The sequence below is a fragment of the Glandiceps talaboti genome, chromosome 7, assembly GCF_964340395.1.
Source record: "Glandiceps talaboti chromosome 7, keGlaTala1.1, whole genome shotgun sequence".
Classification (NCBI taxonomy): domain Eukaryota; kingdom Metazoa; phylum Hemichordata; class Enteropneusta; family Spengelidae; genus Glandiceps; species Glandiceps talaboti.
Window position 1 is genome coordinate 6,946,817 of NC_135555.1, and position 22,724 is coordinate 6,969,540.

General features: G+C 36.6%; 1 protein-coding gene across 1 annotated transcript; it reads left to right on the forward strand.

Moving 5' to 3' along the window:
• Positions 1-966: 966 nt before the first annotated feature.
• LOC144437839 (nose resistant to fluoxetine protein 6-like) lies at positions 967-22,394 on the forward strand. Its single transcript, XM_078126868.1, has 16 exons — positions 967-1,225; positions 3,093-3,241; positions 3,872-3,941; positions 5,947-6,021; positions 10,736-10,799; positions 11,526-11,743; positions 12,286-12,456; positions 13,352-13,448; positions 13,980-14,072; positions 14,854-15,022; positions 15,745-15,824; positions 16,766-16,894; positions 17,624-17,771; positions 18,882-19,068; positions 19,722-19,864; positions 20,552-22,394. Exons 1-16 carry the CDS (start codon positions 1,021-1,023, stop codon positions 20,729-20,731), a joined length of 2,178 nt encoding a protein of 725 aa, XP_077982994.1. The 5' UTR covers positions 967-1,020; the 3' UTR covers positions 20,732-22,394.
• Positions 22,395-22,724: the final 330 nt, after the last annotated feature.

A 22,724-nucleotide genomic window follows, 5' to 3' on the forward strand; every position in this document is an offset into this window, starting at 1 on the left:
TGCATACATGTTTGATTTTCAATTAAATAAACATCATTGACAGTTTTTATGCCATGGTATGATGACACACTGAAAATACAAATCGGAAACTTGATTGGTGAGCTCAGACATTCAGATAGACCAGTCAGTTTCTCCAGATGGGGGGGGGGGGTGTCAGTGTTTTTTTCCATTGGGCCAACAAAAAGTCACTGACCACGGCCCCGTGAATAAAGTTTCATAGCATCTGACAGTAAGCTGTAGAGGGAAGAGCTTTGAGACTGGGAAATGACTACCTCTTGTGTGAGTGTGTGTGAATGCGGGGGGGGGGGGGTTCTAGGGGGTCTCTCCTGGAAGATTTTTACTTCAGTAAAGGCAATGTTTAAGCTATTCACAGACACTTTCAGACTATAATTTACAAACTTTACAAGACAGCTCTAACATGTAAAAAGCAACTACGTGAGGTTGAAACATTTTTGAAATAAAGTTTCATAGCATCTTGACAGTAAGAGGTGGAGGAAAGAACTTTGATTTGAGACTGGAACATGTCTACCTCTTATGGGGGAGGGGGGTTCTAGGGGGTGTCCCCCTAGAAGCCCTGGAGGTTTTTACTTCTAAAGGCAATGTTTAGGCTATTCACAGACACTTTCAGACAATAATTTGCAAGCTTTACAAGACAGCTCTAACATGTAGAAAGCAGCTACATAAGGTTGAAACATTTTTGAAATAAAGTTTTCGTAGCATCTTGACAGTAAGAGGTGGAGGAAAGAACTTTGATTTAAAACTGGAACATGTCTACCTCTTATGGGGGAGGGGGGTTCTAGGGGTGTCCCCCTAGAAGCCCTGGAGGATTTTTATTCTTAAAGCCAATTTTCAGGCACCGGGGGGGGGGGGGGGGGGACATCCTGTGTATAGTGACTCTTGTCTGAGACGTATACACGAGGTCACCACAAGAGGGCGATCACGAGTTGCCAGAATCCATCCTCCAGAATCAGATGCCACAGTGCAGTGCCCGCTCGTAATTTATAACAGTACACCAGGAAAATGTCGAAGTTTTCTTGTGTTTTGTTATTGTCGATTCTCGTTATATGTGTGTTGCCATGCGAAGGTGTGATACCACTGTCTTCCTTACAGGAATTTCATCGACAGCGTTCTGAGCTCGCGCTCTCACGATCAAACCACACAACACCTGTGTCGCAACAGTGTAGGGATGCCTACGACAATTTGCAAATAGACAAACTTGTTACAGGTAAGTTGGAATCCCAGTGATATGGAGATATTAGTGAATACTTGACTCATTTCAATAAGTGCTACCACACATTGCACCCCGTCCCCACCCCCGGCCCTCACACCTTAAACTTAGAGGCGGGACTGCACACCGTGCCTTGAGAGTATGTATTATTGTACAGCTTATAACATTGTACAGCCACATTTCACGCCCTGTCAGGTGTTTCATGTTTTGTCAGCTGTATTGATATAAATTGAGCCGTACCGATCCATTTCGTGACTACAGTGCTTTCATTTTATATTGTGTTGCGATGGAACATTTGACAGTTCAAAAAATGGTCAACACCCATGCTCTGATTAAAGTACTAAGGGGTGGTGAACTCTCCAAGTTGTCCTGTGTGTTGATCACCTGATAACAGTGTCACGAGTTATGTGTACTGTCATGTCACAATAATCCCTTGCCCAAACATTTAGATATACATGATACTAGTATAAAGTTTGGGTCCAATGTTTCATATAAGGTTTCTGACATACACATGATGTAGGTGATTGGCAGTTGTTTAGTTTACTTTTTAAACACCAAGTTCACTGTCACAGTCTACTACCACAATGACTTGATTTAATCAGAAATAAGCACCAATCGGGATAAACCATTAAAATTAAATTGTCAAAAAATGACATTGGTTTTATAATGTGTATCCTGATTAAGGTAATTTTCCCCATCAGGTTATTCTTAACTGGGAAATACTAACCACAGAAGATTTCAGAACTTTTCAAATCCTTGTACTGAAAAATTGCCCTGGACAACCTACGTCCGACCCCTCAGCTGGCTTTTTTGTTGATCTTTGACAGTAGAAAGCATACATAAACTTTAGTTTTCACATGCACAATGTTGTAGTTACATGTGCAAAAATGTTCAAAGGTCATTTTATCCCAATCAGGACACAAACAGTTATCCTGCTTGGGGTAAGCGTTTATCCTAGTCAGGGGGGGGTTATTCCTGAATGTAATTGTTATTGCATGTCTACGGGCATGTGAATCTGCAAGAAGAATGTCATATGTTTAATAGTCTCTCAATCACACCTCTGTACACATAGACCTGTGTACACTGTTGTCTTTGTGGCTGAATATTATTTACATTTGCAACAAAAAGACTTGACTGAGAATAATGATAGATGCATTAAGATGTTTTCTAATTATTTAAATAATTTGTACAAAAAAGTGATGATATAAATCTCGTGAAAAGAGGTTGACTTTTCATGTAGGGACCTATAACTACCAATATATGACTTTGTTATTAATCCAATTCTGTTGTTTACTTTACATGATTTATTTGTAATAGGTGCCATTCATCCATGGTGTGATGTCTGTATTTAGAAATACCACATGCATTCAATATTTTGTAATTTTCATGGAAATTGGAACATATTCATATTTTATGATGCATGGGGAACTGTGAAGGAACTGGTTTTTTTTGCAACAAAGTTAATGTCATAACTACATGTGCCAGTACACTTTTCAAGTGGCCATAATGAGAAATGAGATTTTATTTTGTATATTTTATGAACCCTTTACAATTATTTTCTACTGGAACAGACTTCGTAGACCAAGTCCATTTTATAACTCCTTAAAGTTTATTTTACATACATACATACATACATACATACATACATACATACATACATACATACATACATACATACATACATACATACATACATACATACATACATACATACATACATACATACATACATACAGGAAGTGGTTTGTACAAAAATGGTAAATTTGTGTCACTTATTAAGAATCAAAAATAAAGATCAATTTCTCAACCTTATGGATATATTCTTTCATTTACATTTTTCACAATTTATATTTCTCTTTTGTAGTTGTGGATGCAGCTGGCAAACCTGGTGCTGGGTTTACTGATGGCAATGTAGCGTGGTTAGGAGCCTTTGACTTGTGCCGTAATGTGTCAGGTTTACAATATTGTTATACTGTGATAGATGTTAACCTAACGTTACCTGGTGCTGCTAATGTAAGTATTCTCATCAGTTCATGCTGAACAGATTCACAGGTATTCAAAGCTAACTCCTATTGGTCATCGAGCCAGTTTTGTATTGTAACAACCAATCAAGGTACTGTCTTGTAATAGCCAATCAGAATAGAGTATCCTAACATCCAATCAGAGCACTTTATACACAACACTAAAGTCTATACTCTGATAGCCAATCAGATCAGATCGTAAATATGGATATGCCATTTACAAAGAAGCCCAGATGAAGCATACATGCATGTACATACTTAATGAATCCATAGATTTAGTATTGAATGGGATCTTTTATTCTGTATTTCATAATGAATAAGAATCCTGTGTTCTCCTAGAATATTATTACAAGAGGGCTACATGTATGAGACCACATCCTTAGAACTGCAGACAGCAGCTGTAACTGTTGGTTAGCAACCAGGGGATCAGAACATTTTGGTTTTAGTAGCTATTTTCATACAGTTTTCACAATAGAAGGAAGCAATTTCCAGTACACCAGTGCTGAGAAATAACATGGGGGTTTTGCTACCAATTGTCATTCTGTTTTACAGTTTAGTGAGAACACTATTCTGTATTCAAATTTAAATGCAACTATTAAAAATCTATCTATTCTGATTTCAGGCTACAACAATACCAATACAATGGGGTCTCTGCACTGTAGCTGAATGTAGTGATCTAGATGTAGCTAACAGTATGCAGAAAATAATCAACCGTAGGTATATTTTTGTAATCAAACAAATTTTCATGTTTTTATTGTTTTGCTGACTGTTTGATCACCAGTGTTACTATATTGTTTCAGGTTTTATAATATCATATATTCAAATTTACTTCAATTACTGAAAATGTGGGATTTATTTCTGTTCTTTTGACTCTCTGAGTAAAATTTTGTATTAATTTATTTGTATTAAAACAGTATTTATTTTAGTAGAATTGAAATTTATACTCATATTAGCAGAGATAAAGTTACCTTTTTGGAGTCTGGTTAGACTTAATAGCTTTCTGTCTAAATCACTAGGACAGCATCAGTGTAATGTTGTTAAGTCATCTTGTCAAGTGATTACCGAGCTACATAGTTACTTACAATTGTTGATGGCTGAGTGGTTAAACCAGTTCCCTCTTACTAGTACTACTGTACATGTAGCTAGGGTTGTCTTGTTTGATTAAAATTTACCACACTGTAAATAAGAAGACTCATTCAATTTGATAATAGTGTACCGGACAATGTAGGTTTTCCCTGGGCTCTCTGGTTTCCTCCTGTGGTTATACTGAACTCGTTAGGGATAGTCCTCACTGAACTTCATGGGAGATAAACACTTTTATATTTACAGAACTATCCAACATAAATAAAGACTTATTAAATTCTTAAAAAGTGAATTTATCTCAATTCAAGTATTTTATTTGCTAATGGTATTATGTCATATATCAAATTGTATTAAGGATGGGGGTGGGGTGGAGGGGAGGGGGGAGGAGGAGGAGCTTCAACTATTAGGTAATGTCATATGATTATTTGACAATGTGAGATTTAGGAACAAAGGTGTATAGACTACCATATTCTATTTATTATCACATGACAATCACATGAACATCACATGATTATGTTCCATTATGCAATATAGTATACAGGTGCATAGTCCATACATTATTTTAGCAAGGCTGACCTGAGACTGAATACCACGGAATCATTAACCCGACAGAAGTGCAAAGATCAACTCTTTGATAAAACATGTGATTTCTTATCTAGTAACTTAGTGAGTAGGAAAATTTCAAAAGTAACATTACAGTTCAGTCAATTCTTGGTCATGATGACTTCACCATTGGTAGCTATAAAGTTTATGCCATATTTGAGCAGCTTTACTGTTAGTTTAAACCATATAGATCCCCTGGAATGACTGTGGCTAAAGTGACACGTACACTCAGTATGGGTGATCTGATTTATTTACACTTTGTCTCAACATAACAACCTAAAAATGATGGGTCAGTGAGACAGCTATAATAATAAATTCAATTGTCCATGTATGTGTTTATGATACTTTCAATTCTTTTTAATTGACTTTTAACAGCCACCAACCCCCAACCCCTAAATCCCACCCCACCACTCTCAGTTATATGTGATTCAACAGTAAATGGAAATGGGTTTGTGTGGTAGTCTATAGTCCCATCACATATGTAGCACCATTTAGTGTTTACATTCAAACTTGTCCAAGATCCAGCACAATAGAGCTATTTGTACTCTGCTCTAGGGTCAGTCACAGACAATGATATGGTTGAACTATGTATATGTCATTGTCCATGTCGTATGTCCGAGGGCAACATTATTGATTTGTTTGCTACTCATGACTCAACTACTATGCAAACAAGTCAGTCAAAGAGTTATGGAGTAATGGGGTGCACTAGTCTCTGGGTGTGATTATACTACTTCAAGAGTGAATTTACTCCCAAGCATGAACTGTTTTTTCTCCCTTCTTTTCCATTCTTAGTAAATCAAACAAACTAATGATTGATTTTAAATAGAACACTATAATATGTCTGGTTTGTTAGCATTATAATTTAAATGAATTTCCAAGGTGTAAAATAAAATAGAATAATGACCAATCTAGAAACAGAAAACAAATTACCAACAAATCGCATACAGCAAACAGACCAGATTTCAATTGTTTGTGGTCAAAATGCAATGTTTTATTTTGTCAGTAGTATAGCATTGAGTTGCATATATATGATAAAACATATGCTAACTGTGGCAGCTATAGCTATAAAGCCATCCTCTATCAGAAGTTTCATTCTCATTCTCCCTAGGGGGTATTTGTTCATGTACACAACTAAGTACAAGTTGGTCCTCATTTTCCCTAGGGGTATTGTTTGTACACAACTAAGTACAAGTTGGTCCTCATTTTCCCTAGGGGGTTCATGTACACAACTAAGTACAAGTTGGTCCTCATTTTCCCTAGGGGGTATTTGTTCATGTACACAACTAAGTACAAGTTGGTCCTCATTTTCTCTAGGGGGTATTTGTTCAGATTGCGATTCACTTCGTCCCATTTTCAACTCGTCCCATTTCAACTCGCCCCAATTTCAACTCGCCCCATTTTCAACTCGCCCCATTTTTAACTCGTCCCATTTTCAACTCGCCCCAACAACACTAGTAAACGTTTATAAATCTAAACGATACATGGACTCGAAGTACGGGGACCGAAACATTTACATGAGTTTACCTACGTAGCCTGTCGAAGCGTAACATTTCGTAGCAGAAAGTGGTGTGGGTTTTGGCTAAAGTGTTTGGTAGATCTAGAACTTATACTAGCACAACAACTTTAAATTTCCTCAGTCATGGAATATCACTTTTCACATTAGGACTTAATGTTTACAACCCAAATAAGAAATAATAATGATAATAACCAAGGAGAATATTAGTGACTGACACGCTTACGACTTCCGCGCGTACGGGTTTTGGAGACGTGTCTCCTCTCCCTAGTTAACGCAACTAAGTATTGTAGTATGTGTTTACAGCGCAAGTGGTACTTCATTAGTGGAATACGAGATACCACAGACCCTCCAAACTGAGTACTACTAGCTTCGATTTCATATATGCACAGGTAAATTATATTGCAAAGAGTTGGGGCGAGTTGAAAATGGGGCGAGTTGAAATTGGGGCGAGTTGAAAATTGGACGAGTTGAGTGGGACGAGTTGAAATGGGACGAGTTGAAATTGGGACGAGTTGATCCGTCACCATTTGTTCATGTACACAACTAAGTACAAGTTGGTCCTCATTCTCCCTAGGGGGTATTTGTTCATGTACACAACTAAGTACAAGTTGGTCCTCATTTTCCCTAGGGGGTATTTGTTCATGTACACAACTAAGTACAAGTTGGTCCTCATTTTCTCTAGGGGGTATTTGTTCATGTACACAACTAAGTACAAGTTGGTCCTCATTCTCCCTAGGGGGTATTTGTTCATGTACACAACTAAGTACAAGTTGGTCCTCATTTTCCCTAGGGGGTATTTGTTCATGTACACAACTAAGTACAAGTTGGTCCTCATTTTCCCTAGGGGGTATTTGTTCATGTACACAACTAAGTACAAGTTGGTCCTCATTCTCCCTAGGGGGTATTTGTTCATGTACACAACTAAGTACAAGTTGGTCCTCATTCTCCCTAGGGGGTATTTGTTCATGTACACAACTAAGTACAAGTTGGTCCTCATTTTCCCTAGGGGGTATTTGTTCATGTACACAACTAAGTACAAGTTGGTCCTCATTTTCCCTTGGGGGTATTTGTTCATGTACACAACTAAGTACAAGTTGGTCCTCTTTCTCTCTGGGGGTATTTGTTTGTACACAACTAAGTACAAGTTGGTCCTCATTCTCCCTAGGGGGTATTTGTTCATGTACACAACTAAGTACAAGTTGGTCCTCATTTTCCCTAGGGGGTATTTGTTCATGTACACAACTAAGTACAAGTTGGTCCTCATTTTCCCTAGGGGGTTCATGTACACAACTAAGTACAAGTTGGTCCTCTTTCTCTCTGGGGGTATTTGTTTGTACACAACTAAGTACAAGTTGGTCCTCATTCTCCCTAGGGGGTATTTGTTCATGTACACAACTAAGTACAAGTTGGTCCTCATTTTCCCTAGGGGGTATTTGTTCATGTACACAACTAAGTACAAGTTGGTCCTCATTTTCCCTAGGGGGTTCATGTACACAACTAAGTACAAGTTGGTCCTCATTCTCCCTAGGGGGTATTTGTTCATGTACACAACTAAGTACAAGTTGGTCCTCATTTTCCCTAGGGGGTATTTGTTCATGTACACAACTAAGTACAAGTTGGTCCGCCTTCTCCCTAGGGGGTATTTGTTCATGTACACAACTAAGTACAAGTTGGTCCTCATTCTCTCTAGAGGGTATTTGTTCATGTACACAACTAAGTACAAGTTGGTCCGCCTTCTCCCTAGGGGGTATTTGTTCATGTACACAACTAAGTACAAGTTGGTCCGCCTTCTCCCTAGGGGGTATTTGTTCATGTACACAACTAAGTACAAGTTGGTCCTCATTCTCTCTAGAGGGTATTTGTTCATGTACACAACTAAGTACAAGTTGGTCCTCATTCTCCCTAGGGGGTATTTGTTCATGTACACAACTAAGTACAAGTTGGTCCTCATTCTCCCTAGGGGGTATTTGTTCATGTACACAACTAAGTACAAGTTGGTCCTCTTTCTCCCTAGGGGGTATTTGTTCATGTACACAACTAAGTACAAGTTGGTCCTCATTTTCCCTAGGGGGTATTGTTTGTACACAACTAAGTACAAGTTGGTCGTCATTCTCCCTAGGGGGTATTGTTTGTACACAACTAAGTACAAGTTGGTCCTCATTCTCCCTGGGGGTATTGTTTGTACACAACTATGTACAAGTTGGTCCTCTTTCTCTCTGGGGGTATTTGTTTGTACACAACTAAGTACAAGTTGGTCCTCATTCTCCCCAGGGGTATTTGTTCATGTACACAACTAAGTACAAGTTTGTCCTCATTTTCCCTAGGGGTATTGTTTGTACACAACTAAGTACAAGTTGGTCCTCATTCTCCCTGGGGGTATTGTTTGTACACAACTATGTACAAGTTGGTCCTCTTTCTCTCTGGGGGTATTTGTTCATGTACACAACTAAGTACAAGTTGGTCCTCATTCTCCCTAGGGGGTATTTGTTCATGTACACAACTAAGTACAAGTTGGTCCTCTTTCTCCCTAGGGGGTATTTGTTCATGTACACAACTAAGTACAAGTTGGTCCTCATTCTCCCTAGGGGGTATTTGTTCATGTACACAACTAAGTACAAGTTTGTCCTCATTTTCCCTAGGGGTATTGTTTGTACACAACTAAGTACAAGTTGGTCCTCATTCTCCCTGGGGGTATTGTTTGTACACAACTATGTACAAGTTGGTCCTCTTTCTCTCTGGGGGTATTTGTTTGTACACAACTAAGTACAAGTTGGTCCTCATTCTCCCCAGGGGTATTTGTTCATGTACACAACGAAGTACAAGTTGGTCCTCATTTTCCCTAGGGGTATTTGTTTGTAGACAACTAAGTATGTACAAGTTGGTCCTCATTTTCCCTAGAGGGTGTTTGTTCGTACACAACTGAGTACAAGTTGGTCCTCATTTTCCCTAGGGGGTATTTGTTCATGTACACAACTAAGTACAAGTTGGTCCTCATTTTCCCTTGGGGGTATTTGTTCATGTACACAACTAAGTACAAGTTGGTCCTCTTTCTCTCTGGGGGTATTTGTTTGTACACAACTAAGTACAAGTTGGTCCTCATTCTCCCTAGGGGGTATTTGTTCATGTACACAACTAAGTACAAGTTGGTCCTCATTTTCCCTAGGGGGTATTTGTTCATGTACACAACTAAGTACAAGTTGGTCCTCATTTTCCCTAGGGGGTTCATGTACACAACTAAGTACAAGTTGGTCCTCATTCTCCCTAGGGGGTATTTGTTCATGTACACAACTAAGTACAAGTTGGTCCTCATTTTCCCTAGGGGGTATTTGTTCATGTACACAACTAAGTACAAGTTGGTCCTCATTTTCCCTAGGGGGTATTTGTTCATGTACACAACTAAGTACAAGTTGGTCCTCATTTTCCCTAGGGGGTATTTGTTCATGTACACAACTAAGTACAAGTTGGTCCGCCTTCTCCCTAGGGGGTATTTGTTCATGTACACAACTAAGTACAAGTTGGTCCTCATTCTCTCTAGAGGGTATTTGTTCATGTACACAACTAAGTACAAGTTGGTCCTCATTCTCCCTAGGGGGTATTTGTTCATGTACACAACTAAGTACAAGTTGGTCCTCATTCTCCCTAGGGGGTATTTGTTCATGTACACAACTAAGTACAAGTTGGTCCTCTTTCTCCCTAGGGGGTATTTGTTCATGTACACAACTAAGTACAAGTTGGTCCTCATTCTCCCTAGGGGGTATTTGTTCATGTACACAACTAAGTACAAGTTTGTCCTCATTTTCCCTAGGGGTATTGTTTGTACACAACTAAGTACAAGTTGGTCCTCATTCTCCCTGGGGGTATTGTTTGTACACAACTATGTACAAGTTGGTCCTCTTTCTCTCTGGGGGTATTTGTTTGTACACAACTAAGTACAAGTTGGTCCTCATTCTCCCCAGGGGTATTTGTTCATGTACACAACGAAGTACAAGTTGGTCCTCATTTTCCCTAGGGGTATTTGTTTGTAGACAACTAAGTATGTACAAGTTGGTCCTCATTTTCCCTAGAGGGTGTTTGTTCGTACACAACTGAGTACAAGTTGGGAGAAAAAGTTTAATTTTCTTCTGTTTTAACTTTTGATGTTCTTTTCATTATATACATTTTGGTAATTATACAAGTGTTCTTTGTGGTTTCACATTCCGTTACATTGTAAGTGTACTGTAATGTTTCTCTCTCTGTTTTTCTTAACTAAAGAGACTGTTGGTTACAACACCATGCAGGTAATAGATTCTGCTGTACACTGTGCTAAGGATCCACCTAAACCTCACAGTGTTGGATTCTATTTCACGGTGTAAGTAAAATAAAAAAATCACTTTTTCTCTGTGGTGTTTTGATTGGCTAGTAGAGCAAATAAAATTCATGTTAGCTACCTTAATCCTGTGCTTTGATTGGCATAAGGTTCATGTTAGGTCTAGCCCTACTCTGTGATTTGCAAGTAGATGTAAGGTTCATGTTACATATAGGTCTTACCCTATGCATAGACTAGTGTCAAATTCATCACCGGGGTCATCTTTATCATCCCTTCCCTTTGTAGCAAGGGATGAGAAGAGCACCCTCAATTGCTGATCTCTCGGTTTCCTCCTATGCAGTGATTACGATTTCACTGATGTCACCTGGCACAGTGGGTACATTGAAAATCCTGCCACAATTTGTGCCTGTTTTTAGGTCCTCAGTAGTAATGTTATAAAGTGTTGTTGAGGAAAACAACACTGTCAAGTCATCAAACAACAGTGAATGGTTACTTTAATGTATATAAGGTAATAATGACTTTGCCTGTATTGAAAATGTTAACATAGGGCAAGTATTGAGTTTGTACTAAGGGATCTAATTTGAATGTACTTTGTAGCTGCTCCAGTAGTACAGACCCATCCATATTTCAAACCCACTCCCTAGCTTACATGAAAAAAGTATAACTACTATGCATTGGTTACTGTTCAGTCAATCCATTGTATACTGTTCTTGCCATCACTTTTGACAACTATATATAATTATCCATTCTTTCCCTTCATCTACACAGTACATTATGTTTTGTGTTCGCATTCCTTATGTTGGCTGGATGGCTTATGGATTTCTACCTGAGATTTGCTGCCAAACGTAAAGCTGGTCTCCCTTTGACTGACAAAGGTGATTACATTCACAATGATAGCACAGCTGACAATGCCAAGCTGATAACAGGCAACAGTAATGCAAGTAATGGATCAGCCGTACACTTTGCCAGTATATCACATGAAACCAGTAAGTGAAGATTTAAGGCATATTTGATATAGAATTATGTCACTATAGGAGTGTTCTCCCCTGGACATATTGGCAATTTGCATAACAAGGAAATGCATAATATGTAGAAACACTTTCTTGGACTATTGCATCATGGTCCTCAAAAATTTGAGTGAGTCACACAGCTGATTGCTACTAGCCTTCCAATCCAAAACATTCATATGTGTTTTTTTGAGGCATGGATGAGTGGTACAGCCTACCCATTGAGTCTGTGGAACACTCACTGTATGTTTGCGAGTGAGATATTGCTGACTAATACTGCCAACCCTTTGAGTCTTTAAAACACTCACCCTGAGTTTGTGTGTGAGACATGATGGCTGAGTGGTACATCATATATACCCATTTAATCTGTAGACCGCTCACCCTGGTTCAGTACATGATACAACCTACCAATTGAATCAGCTGTCATAGAAAATAGACTTAGGCCAACCATAGCTATTGACATATAGTTACCGACATAGTCACAGTAAATATAATCTTGTCCTCTTTGTGCTTTATTTCAGATTTCATTCAAGAATTCTTCCTCTGTTTTGCGTTGAATCGAAACCTAGCAATGATACTGAACACAACTCAACCGGATAAAGCTATCCGATCTCTTCATGGTATTCGCTTTATCAGCATGACCTGGGTTATACTAGGACATACCTTTTTATGGCAGACTTTGTTTCCTTTAGGTAAGGATACCAGTAAAATATATCAAAAACAGTTTAAGAAGCAATGCTTAAAAGGGACACAAGCTGATTTTCTATGTTGTTGTTGTTGTTGTTGATTGTTTGTTTTTGTTTTGTTTTGTTTTTGGTTTGTTTGTTCAGTTTTTTGTTGTTCTTTTTTGTGTGAGTGGGGGGGGGGGGGGTTACATGTAATTTTTGCAGCATGTTAAAAGGTACCCTTAGTATTCTACATGTACTTACAATCTGTGTTTATATGTCTGGCTTATTGTCTGCATATGAAATGATACATGAATGATGTTACAGTAGTATTCTCTACTTACTGCACAGCATACCATCACTTGCTAGCAACAGAACTCAAACATGGTATACATGTATTCAAGTAATCATGATGCCATCTATCGTTTCTCTCTATTCATCTATGTACTGTGATGGGTGACTATATTGGGAAACGAGAGATATACATAAACTGGACATGACGTAGCAATAACTTGTATTTAAGCAGTTTATTTACAAATCCCATTTTGTTTTTTGGCAATTAATTGAGTTACGAATACTGCGTTGGTCTATGTTGTTTCAATTTATTTTGTTTTCATTGACCAAGTTGACTTTTAACTCCAGTACTGTTTTGTTATTGTGTAGATTTAACTTGAAAAGAAGCCAAACACATTGACCAAATGTTCAAGTAAAAATAGGAGTAAAGTTGTTTTAATGATCATAAATCCAAAATAAATACCTATTTCTCATCATATGACCACTTTAATTTCATATTCATCCTGTTTTAGTTCATATTTAAATATTCTAATTTCATATTTTATCATATTTTGATGTTGTTTTAATATCATAATTGTCATTTTTTATGATATTTCTGATTTTTGATATTTTGATTTTTATATTGTAGTGAATGGATTAACTGGTGGTGGTACAATTATGAAAGAGTTCAGCTTTCAAGTTGTTAACAATGCATTCTTCTCTGTGGACACCTTCTTCTTTTTAAGGTAGGTTTTATCATTAATAATGTTACCAGGTATGTACCAGCTCAGACCACTTGTTTGGTGGTCTGAGGTACCAAGCACTGATTACTTGTGTCAGTGAGCTCACAAACTGTTGGTATTTGCAATAGTGCTATAGTAAAAACATTAATGCAGAATACACCACAAGCACTTGACAATGTGCAAATACCCAGTATGCCAAACTTGCACTCATGCCTAATGGGAGTCTGTCATAGTCCTGTGTATACAAAAGTATTACCCCCAGTACCAGGATTTAGCATAGGGAACTTTTAGTTTTGCCTCTACATTTCAAGGCAGTTAACTTTAGAATTTACAAATTTGAAATCAACAGCACAATTTTCTCGTGAGTTCATTCATTGAGTTTCTGGCAGAGAGAAGAAAAACATGATTGGCATGATTATACAATTTATACTTGCATAAGCAGAATGATAAACCATTTTGAAATACATCACACATAATGAAATTATTGCTGAATCAGACATATTGTTTTTTACTTTTCATCAAATTGACTAACAGTGGGCTATTGGTAGCATATCTTTCAATGGACACCCTGGAGAAGAGCAATGGTAAACTGCCGTGGTTTAAGTTTTATTTTCATAGATATTGGAGGTGAGTTTTTTCAATACTACTCAAAACTACTACATGTATATATTGTTTATGATAATAACTAAAGGTGGTATTGGAGCAGAAATCCTTGTACAAGGCTAAGATAATATGTTCATCAACAGAGGCTGTCTTATGGCATGTTACAGAACTTTAATGTTGTGCAGCAATTTTTAAGAAAAATTTCATATCGCAAAATTGTTTGTTGTCAACTATACATAAATTTGCCCTTTACCTCCAACCACTGTGTTGTGTCATTGTGTAGATGTAGTCACAAAAGAAGTCAAACACATTGACCAAATTTTCAAAGATGGACTCATTCCACACAGAGTTGCCTATTTAAAGGGGCAGGTTTGACATTGTTAATGTGAGATGTGATGAATACTTGGCTAAAAGAGTTATTCAACTTGCATACAAGAATACTTCTCTACATTCCCCATGTTGCCACAAATTTCAACTTTATGGCCATTGTGTATTGAATACATGTACATCTGTGAACATTGCAAGAGACAATACCATAGTTGTTGAATTTTTTGTGGTATTTGTATACTTATACATGCAATAATTTGTCTATTTGTTATTTAGTATTTTTCATAAGTTACTACTGTACCACTCCATGCAACGATATTCCATATTTGACTAATGATTTGGCTAATGATTTCATCTACATGTTAATTCTGAGACTTTCACAAGATAAAACCTGGTGGTGGGTTTGCAGCAAAAGTTTAATGTCAATTTCAGTGCAATCAGGACATTGATTTGTAAACATTATTCTCATCTTTCACAGACTTACGCCAACAGTTGCCATGACGATTCTTATTTGGATGTTTATCCAGCCATGGATGGGACAAGGCCCTCTATGGCATAACATGTTACCCAAACCAAATTGTGAAAAGTATTGGTGGAGTACTCTTCTATATATCAATAACTTTGTACCTAATACACTCACTGGTGAGGTAAGGGGTGTTTGTTATAGGGTATATATCAATGCTGACTTGAGGCAAAATAGTGGCTTCTCAATCGTGTGAAAGCTGTTTATCTGATTTGGCCTAAAGCATGTTCGTCACCCAAAATGCCTCTGGGATTCAAGTTTGAATGTCGCTTGTACAGTCTACCAGTCTTGCTTAGTCAGTGCAAGCACAAAGTTCTGTGAGTAATGTTGTAAGAAAATATTGCCAACAGATATTGTAAATTAACAGGAGTTTAATCACAGTTTGATATATTTCCACAGCAGCCAAGGCGATGGCCCTATACAAAGCTTTAACAGAAATAGAACTAGTATAAAAGTGAATGTGAAGTCACTCAGTAGTCAAAATTAACAGAAGAGCTAGTAACTAACAACAAATACAAGTTTAAGGAAAGCTGACATTTGGGTCTAAAACTTTCTTTATTTTAAGCTAATTTGATTGCATTCATATAGAGTGCAATTTCACATTTGCTTGGTTGCCATGGCAATCTGTTTCCCAATTTCTCCCAAATGCCAATATATGTCCATACCCAAAATTATCAAATTTCAACTGTGTTGGTTCATATTATTCACACTATGCTTATGCACATTACATATACAGTTGAACATGTTTCTATTTATTTGGAGTTGTCTGCAAGCACAGTCCAATTCAGTAAAAAGAAATTTAGACATGAGAAAGATAAACTTTACTTATGTATTCTCTATTTGCAGTGTATAGGATGGACATGGTATTTGGCTAATGATTGGCAATTCTATGTCATTTCACCTCTTATATTGATTCCATTGTTTTGGTAAGTACTGTATTCCTGAACTTTTTGTCTGCGATAACTTTATGTTTATTTCAGCCAAGGCAAAAACACATATTGATTATTCAGGTCATGATTTCCATGGCATGTTTGTCACCATCCATGTGTTTTCAGAAATGCATGTAAGTATGGTTAGAAATTATGCTAAAAATTAATGTCTTTGTTATGCCCATTCCTTATTGATAGACGACAAAGCTGACTTAAATTTTTGGATATGTGGTTGAAGCTAAGAGAGGATTTCCTTGCTTGGATATTTTTGTCAACTAGTATATCATTCTTCCCCTCCATGGTGTATAATTTCAGTGATTGAAAACAATGAAAAATGTGCTACCTTCACCCTATAAGACTGTGATTTTTAGAATATCAACTTAATAGAAAATTGGATATTATAAGGCTTTATAGGATTAATTGATTTTATTTTCATATTTTGTTAAATTTTCAAAAAGTGAAAAATTATTTCTTATGAAAATTAAAAATGAACAAATTATAAAAAAATATAGTCTGATGAATTTGATGAATATGGTTATGCATGATACTGAGTACAAAATTTGTCACAGAAACAAAACTTGTAAGAGAGGAATAAATTTGATAATTTTCATGAACAATTTGAATGTTGACAGAATGTGATTGGAAATATATGTCAATTGAATGTTTAGTTGAAACAATTCTTTTTAAAAAGCTTACATATATTAATGCATATGACTTTAAAGATTTAAGCTTTTAGCTTCCGATTTGTCCTGGTCAACGATCCTCATCTGCTGATGACTGTTGACCAGACAGATCAAAAGCTCAAAGCTAAAAACTTTGAATAATGTGTGTTATAACCTGTGTAAGTCATTTGAGCTACTGAGCTGATGTACATATTTAGTCAATTTATTATAAGTATACTTCACAAAGGCCTTACTAGTGATGCAATTTTCTTTCAGGTCTAAGATTGTTGGTTTTGTGATAACATCTATACTTCTGTGTGCATCATTTATAACAACTGGTGTTCTTATGGGAGTCTATGATTTCAAGGTGGACTTCCTACAGCAGGCAAATGATGGTGCAAATGCGTAGGTTCTCATTATTCACAATTGTAATAGAAACCAATTGATGTACTGTGTTAATGTCTATAAGCCAATCAGATCAACCGGACACTTTCAGAGACGAATCAGTGTATAGTGAAATGGTTATAAGTCAGCCAATCAGTGCATCTTTATATCTTTATTGACCAATCCGTGCAAAGCATTATGCCCATTAGCCAATCAGTGCAATTGGAGATCGTCATAGACGAATCAGTGCACAGTTAAATTTCCATGAGCAAATCTGTACATCTGAAATCTTTCTAGATCAATCGGTGTATAATGAAATGTCCATGAGCCAGTCAGCAGAAGTGGACATCTTCACAGACCAATTAGTATACAGAACAATATCCATAAGCCAATCCGTCTAAATGGATATCTTCATACACCAATCAATAGGCAGTACAGTTTCCATGCGCCACTATCAGGGAATCCCTGCATCTTCATAGACCAATCAGTGTACATTAAATGTTAAGAAGCCAATCAGTACAACATAGCCTAGACTTATAATGTCACATGATCATAATAGGATTTATAGTTATTCATCAGCCAATCACACGAGATAGAAGAATGGTTCAACCAATCTTAATTTAACATATTAGTAGATACATATAATCCATGAAGCCATTGATAAACACTATGGATATGCAAACATCTACTGTAAACATAAGAACCATAGTAGGAATTTGAAGGAAGTCTGATCATTATGTATATTTCCAGACTGCACCCAGGAGAAACGGCACCAACTTATTCCGACTACATATATATCAAACCATATTGTCGTATTGCACCATATTTGGTTGGAATTGTCATGGGTTATGCACTTCAACAGATCAGAAGTAAGAAAATTCAAGTGGTTATCTCACCGGTAAGTATAACTCGACAACATCAAGGTTACACCAGATTAAGTACAGTATTTTTGTATTATTTTTTAACGTTCTTGTTTAGCCAAGGAAATATCATGTCTCGTGTAACATCTGTCATGCATTATTTCTCTTGTGTCATTTCTCATGTGTCATGTATCATTTCTCATGTGTCGTGTCATGCATCATGTATCATGTGTCATGTATCATTTCTCACGTCTCATGTGTCATGTGTCATGTATCATTTCTCACGTCTCGTGTCATGTGTCATATATCATTTCTTGTGTCATGTGTCATATATCATTTCTCATGTGTCGTGTCATGTGTCATATATCATTTCTCACATCTCATGTGTCATATATCATTTCTCACATCTCATGTGTCATGTGTCATATATCATTTCTCATGTGTCATGTGTCATATATCATTTCTCATGTGTTAAGTGTCATGTATCATTTCTCACATCTCGTGTGTCATGTGTCATATCATTTCTCATGTGTTATGTGTCATGTATCATTTCTCACATCTTGTGTCATTTCTCATGTGTCATTTCCCATGTGTGATGTGTCATTTCTCATGTGTCATGTGTCATTTCTCATGTCATGTATCATATGAAATTTAACAAAATTGCATCATTCACTTGAGGTAATGTAAACTCATGTATTTCTGGTCTTTTCTTATATTAGCTTATTTGTCTGAAACATTATTCAGGCCAGCATGAGAATAGATTCACTTTCACGATTAAATTCTAAATAACCATAGGGTAACAAAGGCTAAGATGTTTCAAATTAATACATTTACTATATGGCTATAAGTACACTGTGGTCAAACATTGTTTATCTGCCACAGTAAAGTGACACTCAAAATATTCAAATTATCTGTGAGAATTTTTGTGTGCCAAAATAGATACTTAATTTCCCAGTATGTATATTCATGAGTTCAAAGTGTGTACTTTTAAGTCACCCAACTGTCACCAGTGGTGTAATTATGTGGTAGAGTGCCACCAGTGGTCAGAGTGTGATCATGATGATAATGAAATACTAGTGTAGGTTCATAGAACTACAGCATAGATTGTATCAAGTTGTCTTTAACCATATTTTGGATATTTCCTACAGATATATGGAGCCTTGGGTTGGGCTGTGGCAACTGTTATTGGAATGTCTGTAGTGTATGGTTTGTATGGTACGGCCCATGGACATGAATTGACTGCTGCTGGTAACATTACATATGCAGTATTCAGCAGATTTGCCTGGGGTTTGGCCCTAGCCTGGGTTGTATTCGCATGTCAGTTTGGTCTTGGAGGTGAGTGTCTATCTTTATAGTATTGTTACAACAGTTATATCACCTACAAAACCATAATATTTACATCAGTGTTTGCAGCAAACATGATAGCAGATACAAATAAAGTAAAACTTTGTACTGCATTAAATACTTGAATGTATTAATCCTAGCTTTCAAGCTGAGTCTTCAGGTCTTCTTAAGGGATGGTAGGAGATCAACTGAAAAATTCATCCTTGCATTAACACTTTTTTTACTTCAAGAAAAGTCACAAGATACACATTGTTATCTGTACTAAGTAAGATGGTCAGTAAGCTAAGCTTTGTCATTAATACTTTGGGTGCTCCTTCAACAATTTACAACTGGTACTTACTCATACTCATTGACTTTACAATGACTTTTACAAACGCATGCACTGACTTTGTTCACTTTTTACCTAGGTTCTACCCACACAGACACATTAACTGACTGTTGACTTGTCACATAGGTGCTATCAATGACATCAATCATATGCACATAAACTCACTAACTGACTGTTGACATTTTGCCTAGGTGCTATCAATGACTTCATATGTGCACATAAACTCACTAATGACTTGACTTTTTACCTAGGTGTTATCAATGACATCAATCATATGCACATAAACTCACTAACCGACTGTTTATTTTTTACCTAGGTGCTATCAATGACTTCCTGTCCTGGAGTGCCTTTGTACCACTGAGTAGACTGACATTTACTGCCTATCTACTGCATCCCATTATCCTGGACATCTTCATCTTCCAGAATGCAACCCCAACACATTTCTCAACAATACTTTGTGTAAGTATTTATTTATGTGATGCTATAATTGCATTTAAGTTTGAAATGTTTTTAGTTATCTAATGGAAAAGCCTTTATACTAGAAGCATTATGTGATCATAAATATAAGGGTCGAGTTTCATGTAACTGGTAGTGTTTAATCTTTTCATGTCTGGTGATACATATAATGGCTCTGTCATTGCATGTTTTAAATTTATTGAGACAAGCTCAAGTGTTGCCAAGTCCTGTTCAATTACCATTTTACCCAGGATGTTCAACAGGAGAAACTCAAGGCTTGACTTTGACCTGACCTGACCTGACCCAATATGGGGAAAACATGGGATAGTGTTATCAATTATGATAAACTTGATTTCTTTTAAAGTGATTGGTTAATACTTAAGGATTTAAAAAAAAAAAACATTTTCCACTTGAAACTAGTCCGAAATATTTTATAACAACAGACACATTGATTTCTCACAATTGGCAAATTTGATACATGGAGCTCTTGAGTTCCACTGGCCTCCCTATATATGTGGTCAGTTTTCAAATGACCTGATGCTCCACTAGTGAATGTATTTGAATACCATAAGGCGCCATAGTAAGGATGATCAAACACATCCAATAATTATTGCAACAAGTTCTGTAGCCTGTGTTGCAGTATTTGAGATGACTGAAAACATTTAAATCTATGATTAATTTTTATTACAGGCTTTCAATTTTGTTGGTGTGGCAGCCATATCATACGGCGCTGGTTTAGCATTGTCTATGGCTGTAGAATACCCTACTGCTAACCTGGAAAAACTGTTCTTGAAAAGACTGAGTTGTCATTGCTGTACCCGGCCAAAAGACTATGATGATGTACATATAGTTGGATCAGTACAAAAATAAGGAAGTCTTACAACTATTTAAACAATACACACAGATATGAGTGAAATAGCAGTACTTTGAATATTAAATATGCTGCTTTTTGGAAAATTTTATATGAGGTAATTGAGGAATTCTGTCCAAGCAACTGTAACTGGAGCAAATTTTTACATAATTTTTTGTTATTTTCAACATATTTATATTATACTTACTGGATCGTGTATGACTTATTAATAATCAAACACTATCAACAGCCCAGAAATGTATAATTTGTTGACAAATGCTATCTGGTCCTTACCTGATTCATGACTGTTTACATATGGACATCAAGGCAGTGTACACTGTACTATCAAAGATTACTAAATAGGTGAGTCAGCTAATCAATAGAATTGAATTATTGCCAGTAAAAGTTTTCATTTTCCAGTGGACAAACTTAACTATTAATGATAAGCTACAGTTCCTGGTCTTTCAATTATATTTATCTAAGAACAGTTCGAGAACAATTTGTAATGTTATGTCATAGCAAGTGCATTTAATGCTTTCAAGGAAATATGTATTCAAGGTGATCATACTGTACAGACAGCAAAGAAAAGTTACAAGTGAAAGTGGACATACTCAAGGAAAATTTCAAAACTCAATCATTCAGGGCAAAAAAACTCAGGCCTGTCAAATTAAATTATTCAAATATGCATTTCAGATATGTAATACATATATATGCATTTTATAAACAAAGCATTTACTATTTTTGTAATTGAGGACAAAAAATGTTGCTTGTGAACATTTTTAGTCAATTTTTTATCTTCTTGAAATAAGTTTGAAATTTATATCTTGTGCAATACTCCCCATCATTACAATCAAAACACTCAATGTATACATTTGTATCATTCTTTACCAAATAAGGCAATTGTAATAAGTACCACCATATATGGAAGTGAATATGCTAATGCTGTTTCACCATTTGCAAAATATGGCTTTGTTTATTATGCAAAGGAACATGCATGTTCACTTTTTTTTTTTACCAAATATAGTACTGTATACACAGGCTTATGTGTTCATACCAAATATGGGAATTAAAAGTTGTAATTCATCACCTAGCTATGTCTGTCGGGTCCTCCCCAGATAGGTACGGTTACAGACACCTGACGGGTCCTCCCCAGGTGATCTTTTCGGTTTACTTTAATTATGTTTTGCATTCAGGAGCACACATAGGACCTATCTGCTGGGACCTCCCCAGGTAGCCTATACTCCTTACACCTGCTGGCGATCTTCCCAGCTGCAAGTGGTGCTGAGTAGCCCCCAAGATAGCCTAAGGGGAGTTAAACATTCACCTAATAAGGATGTGTGCATGTTAATTACCAAATGGTGAAACTATGAGTATCTGTAGCAGGTATAATATCTTAACTTTCTGAAAATATTTTATTATGAGAAATCTCTTCTTCTTTTTATGCCAATTATGAACCAGGCAATGTAATGATACGATAGTATGTGTAGAATGTAATTGGACAAAGTCTGTTTTTATACAAATGATATCCTAAAAGGAATGTATAGAGAAATAACTGATTTTATGGTTATATGGTATTACCATATTGTGTGAATTATATGAATATATAATGTATGTGTTGCGCTAAATATCCACAAATGTACTACAAATTCTATAAATGAATGTAAAATCATATTGTAATAAATTCTGTCTCAATATAGCATTTTGTCTCGGTGACAGAGTTACATGTTGTGGGTGTAAATGCTTGTTTGATTTGTTAGTATGATTGAACACAGGTTTAATGGTGGTATAGACAAGGTGTGTCTGTCTGGCTGGCTGTCTGTCTGTCTGTCTGACTGTCAGTCTGCACTTGTGCAGTTTGAATAGAAACTAGTAAGGTTTTGGTCAAAACAGTTGTGATATTGATAATGGGTAAACTCCAGTTTCTGAAATATTTTCACTGTCATTTGCCCCTCTTTGCAAATGTGACTTCTTGAAGACTCATACCAATACTGCAAATTAATCTTAGGCTATGGG

Excerpts from the sequence above, each read along its gene's own strand:
- LOC144437839 (XM_078126868.1), top strand. The coding sequence starts at position 1,021 with ATGTCGAAGTTTTCTTGTGTTTTGTTATTGTCGATTCTCGTTATATGT. Across the intron at positions 3,242-3,871 it reads CGTTACCTGGTGCTGCTAAT|GCTACAACAATACCAATACA; the intron begins GTAAGTATTCTC and ends TTCTGATTTCAG. Across the intron at positions 19,865-20,551 it reads ATTTCTCAACAATACTTTGT|GCTTTCAATTTTGTTGGTGT; the intron begins GTAAGTATTTAT and ends TTTTTATTACAG.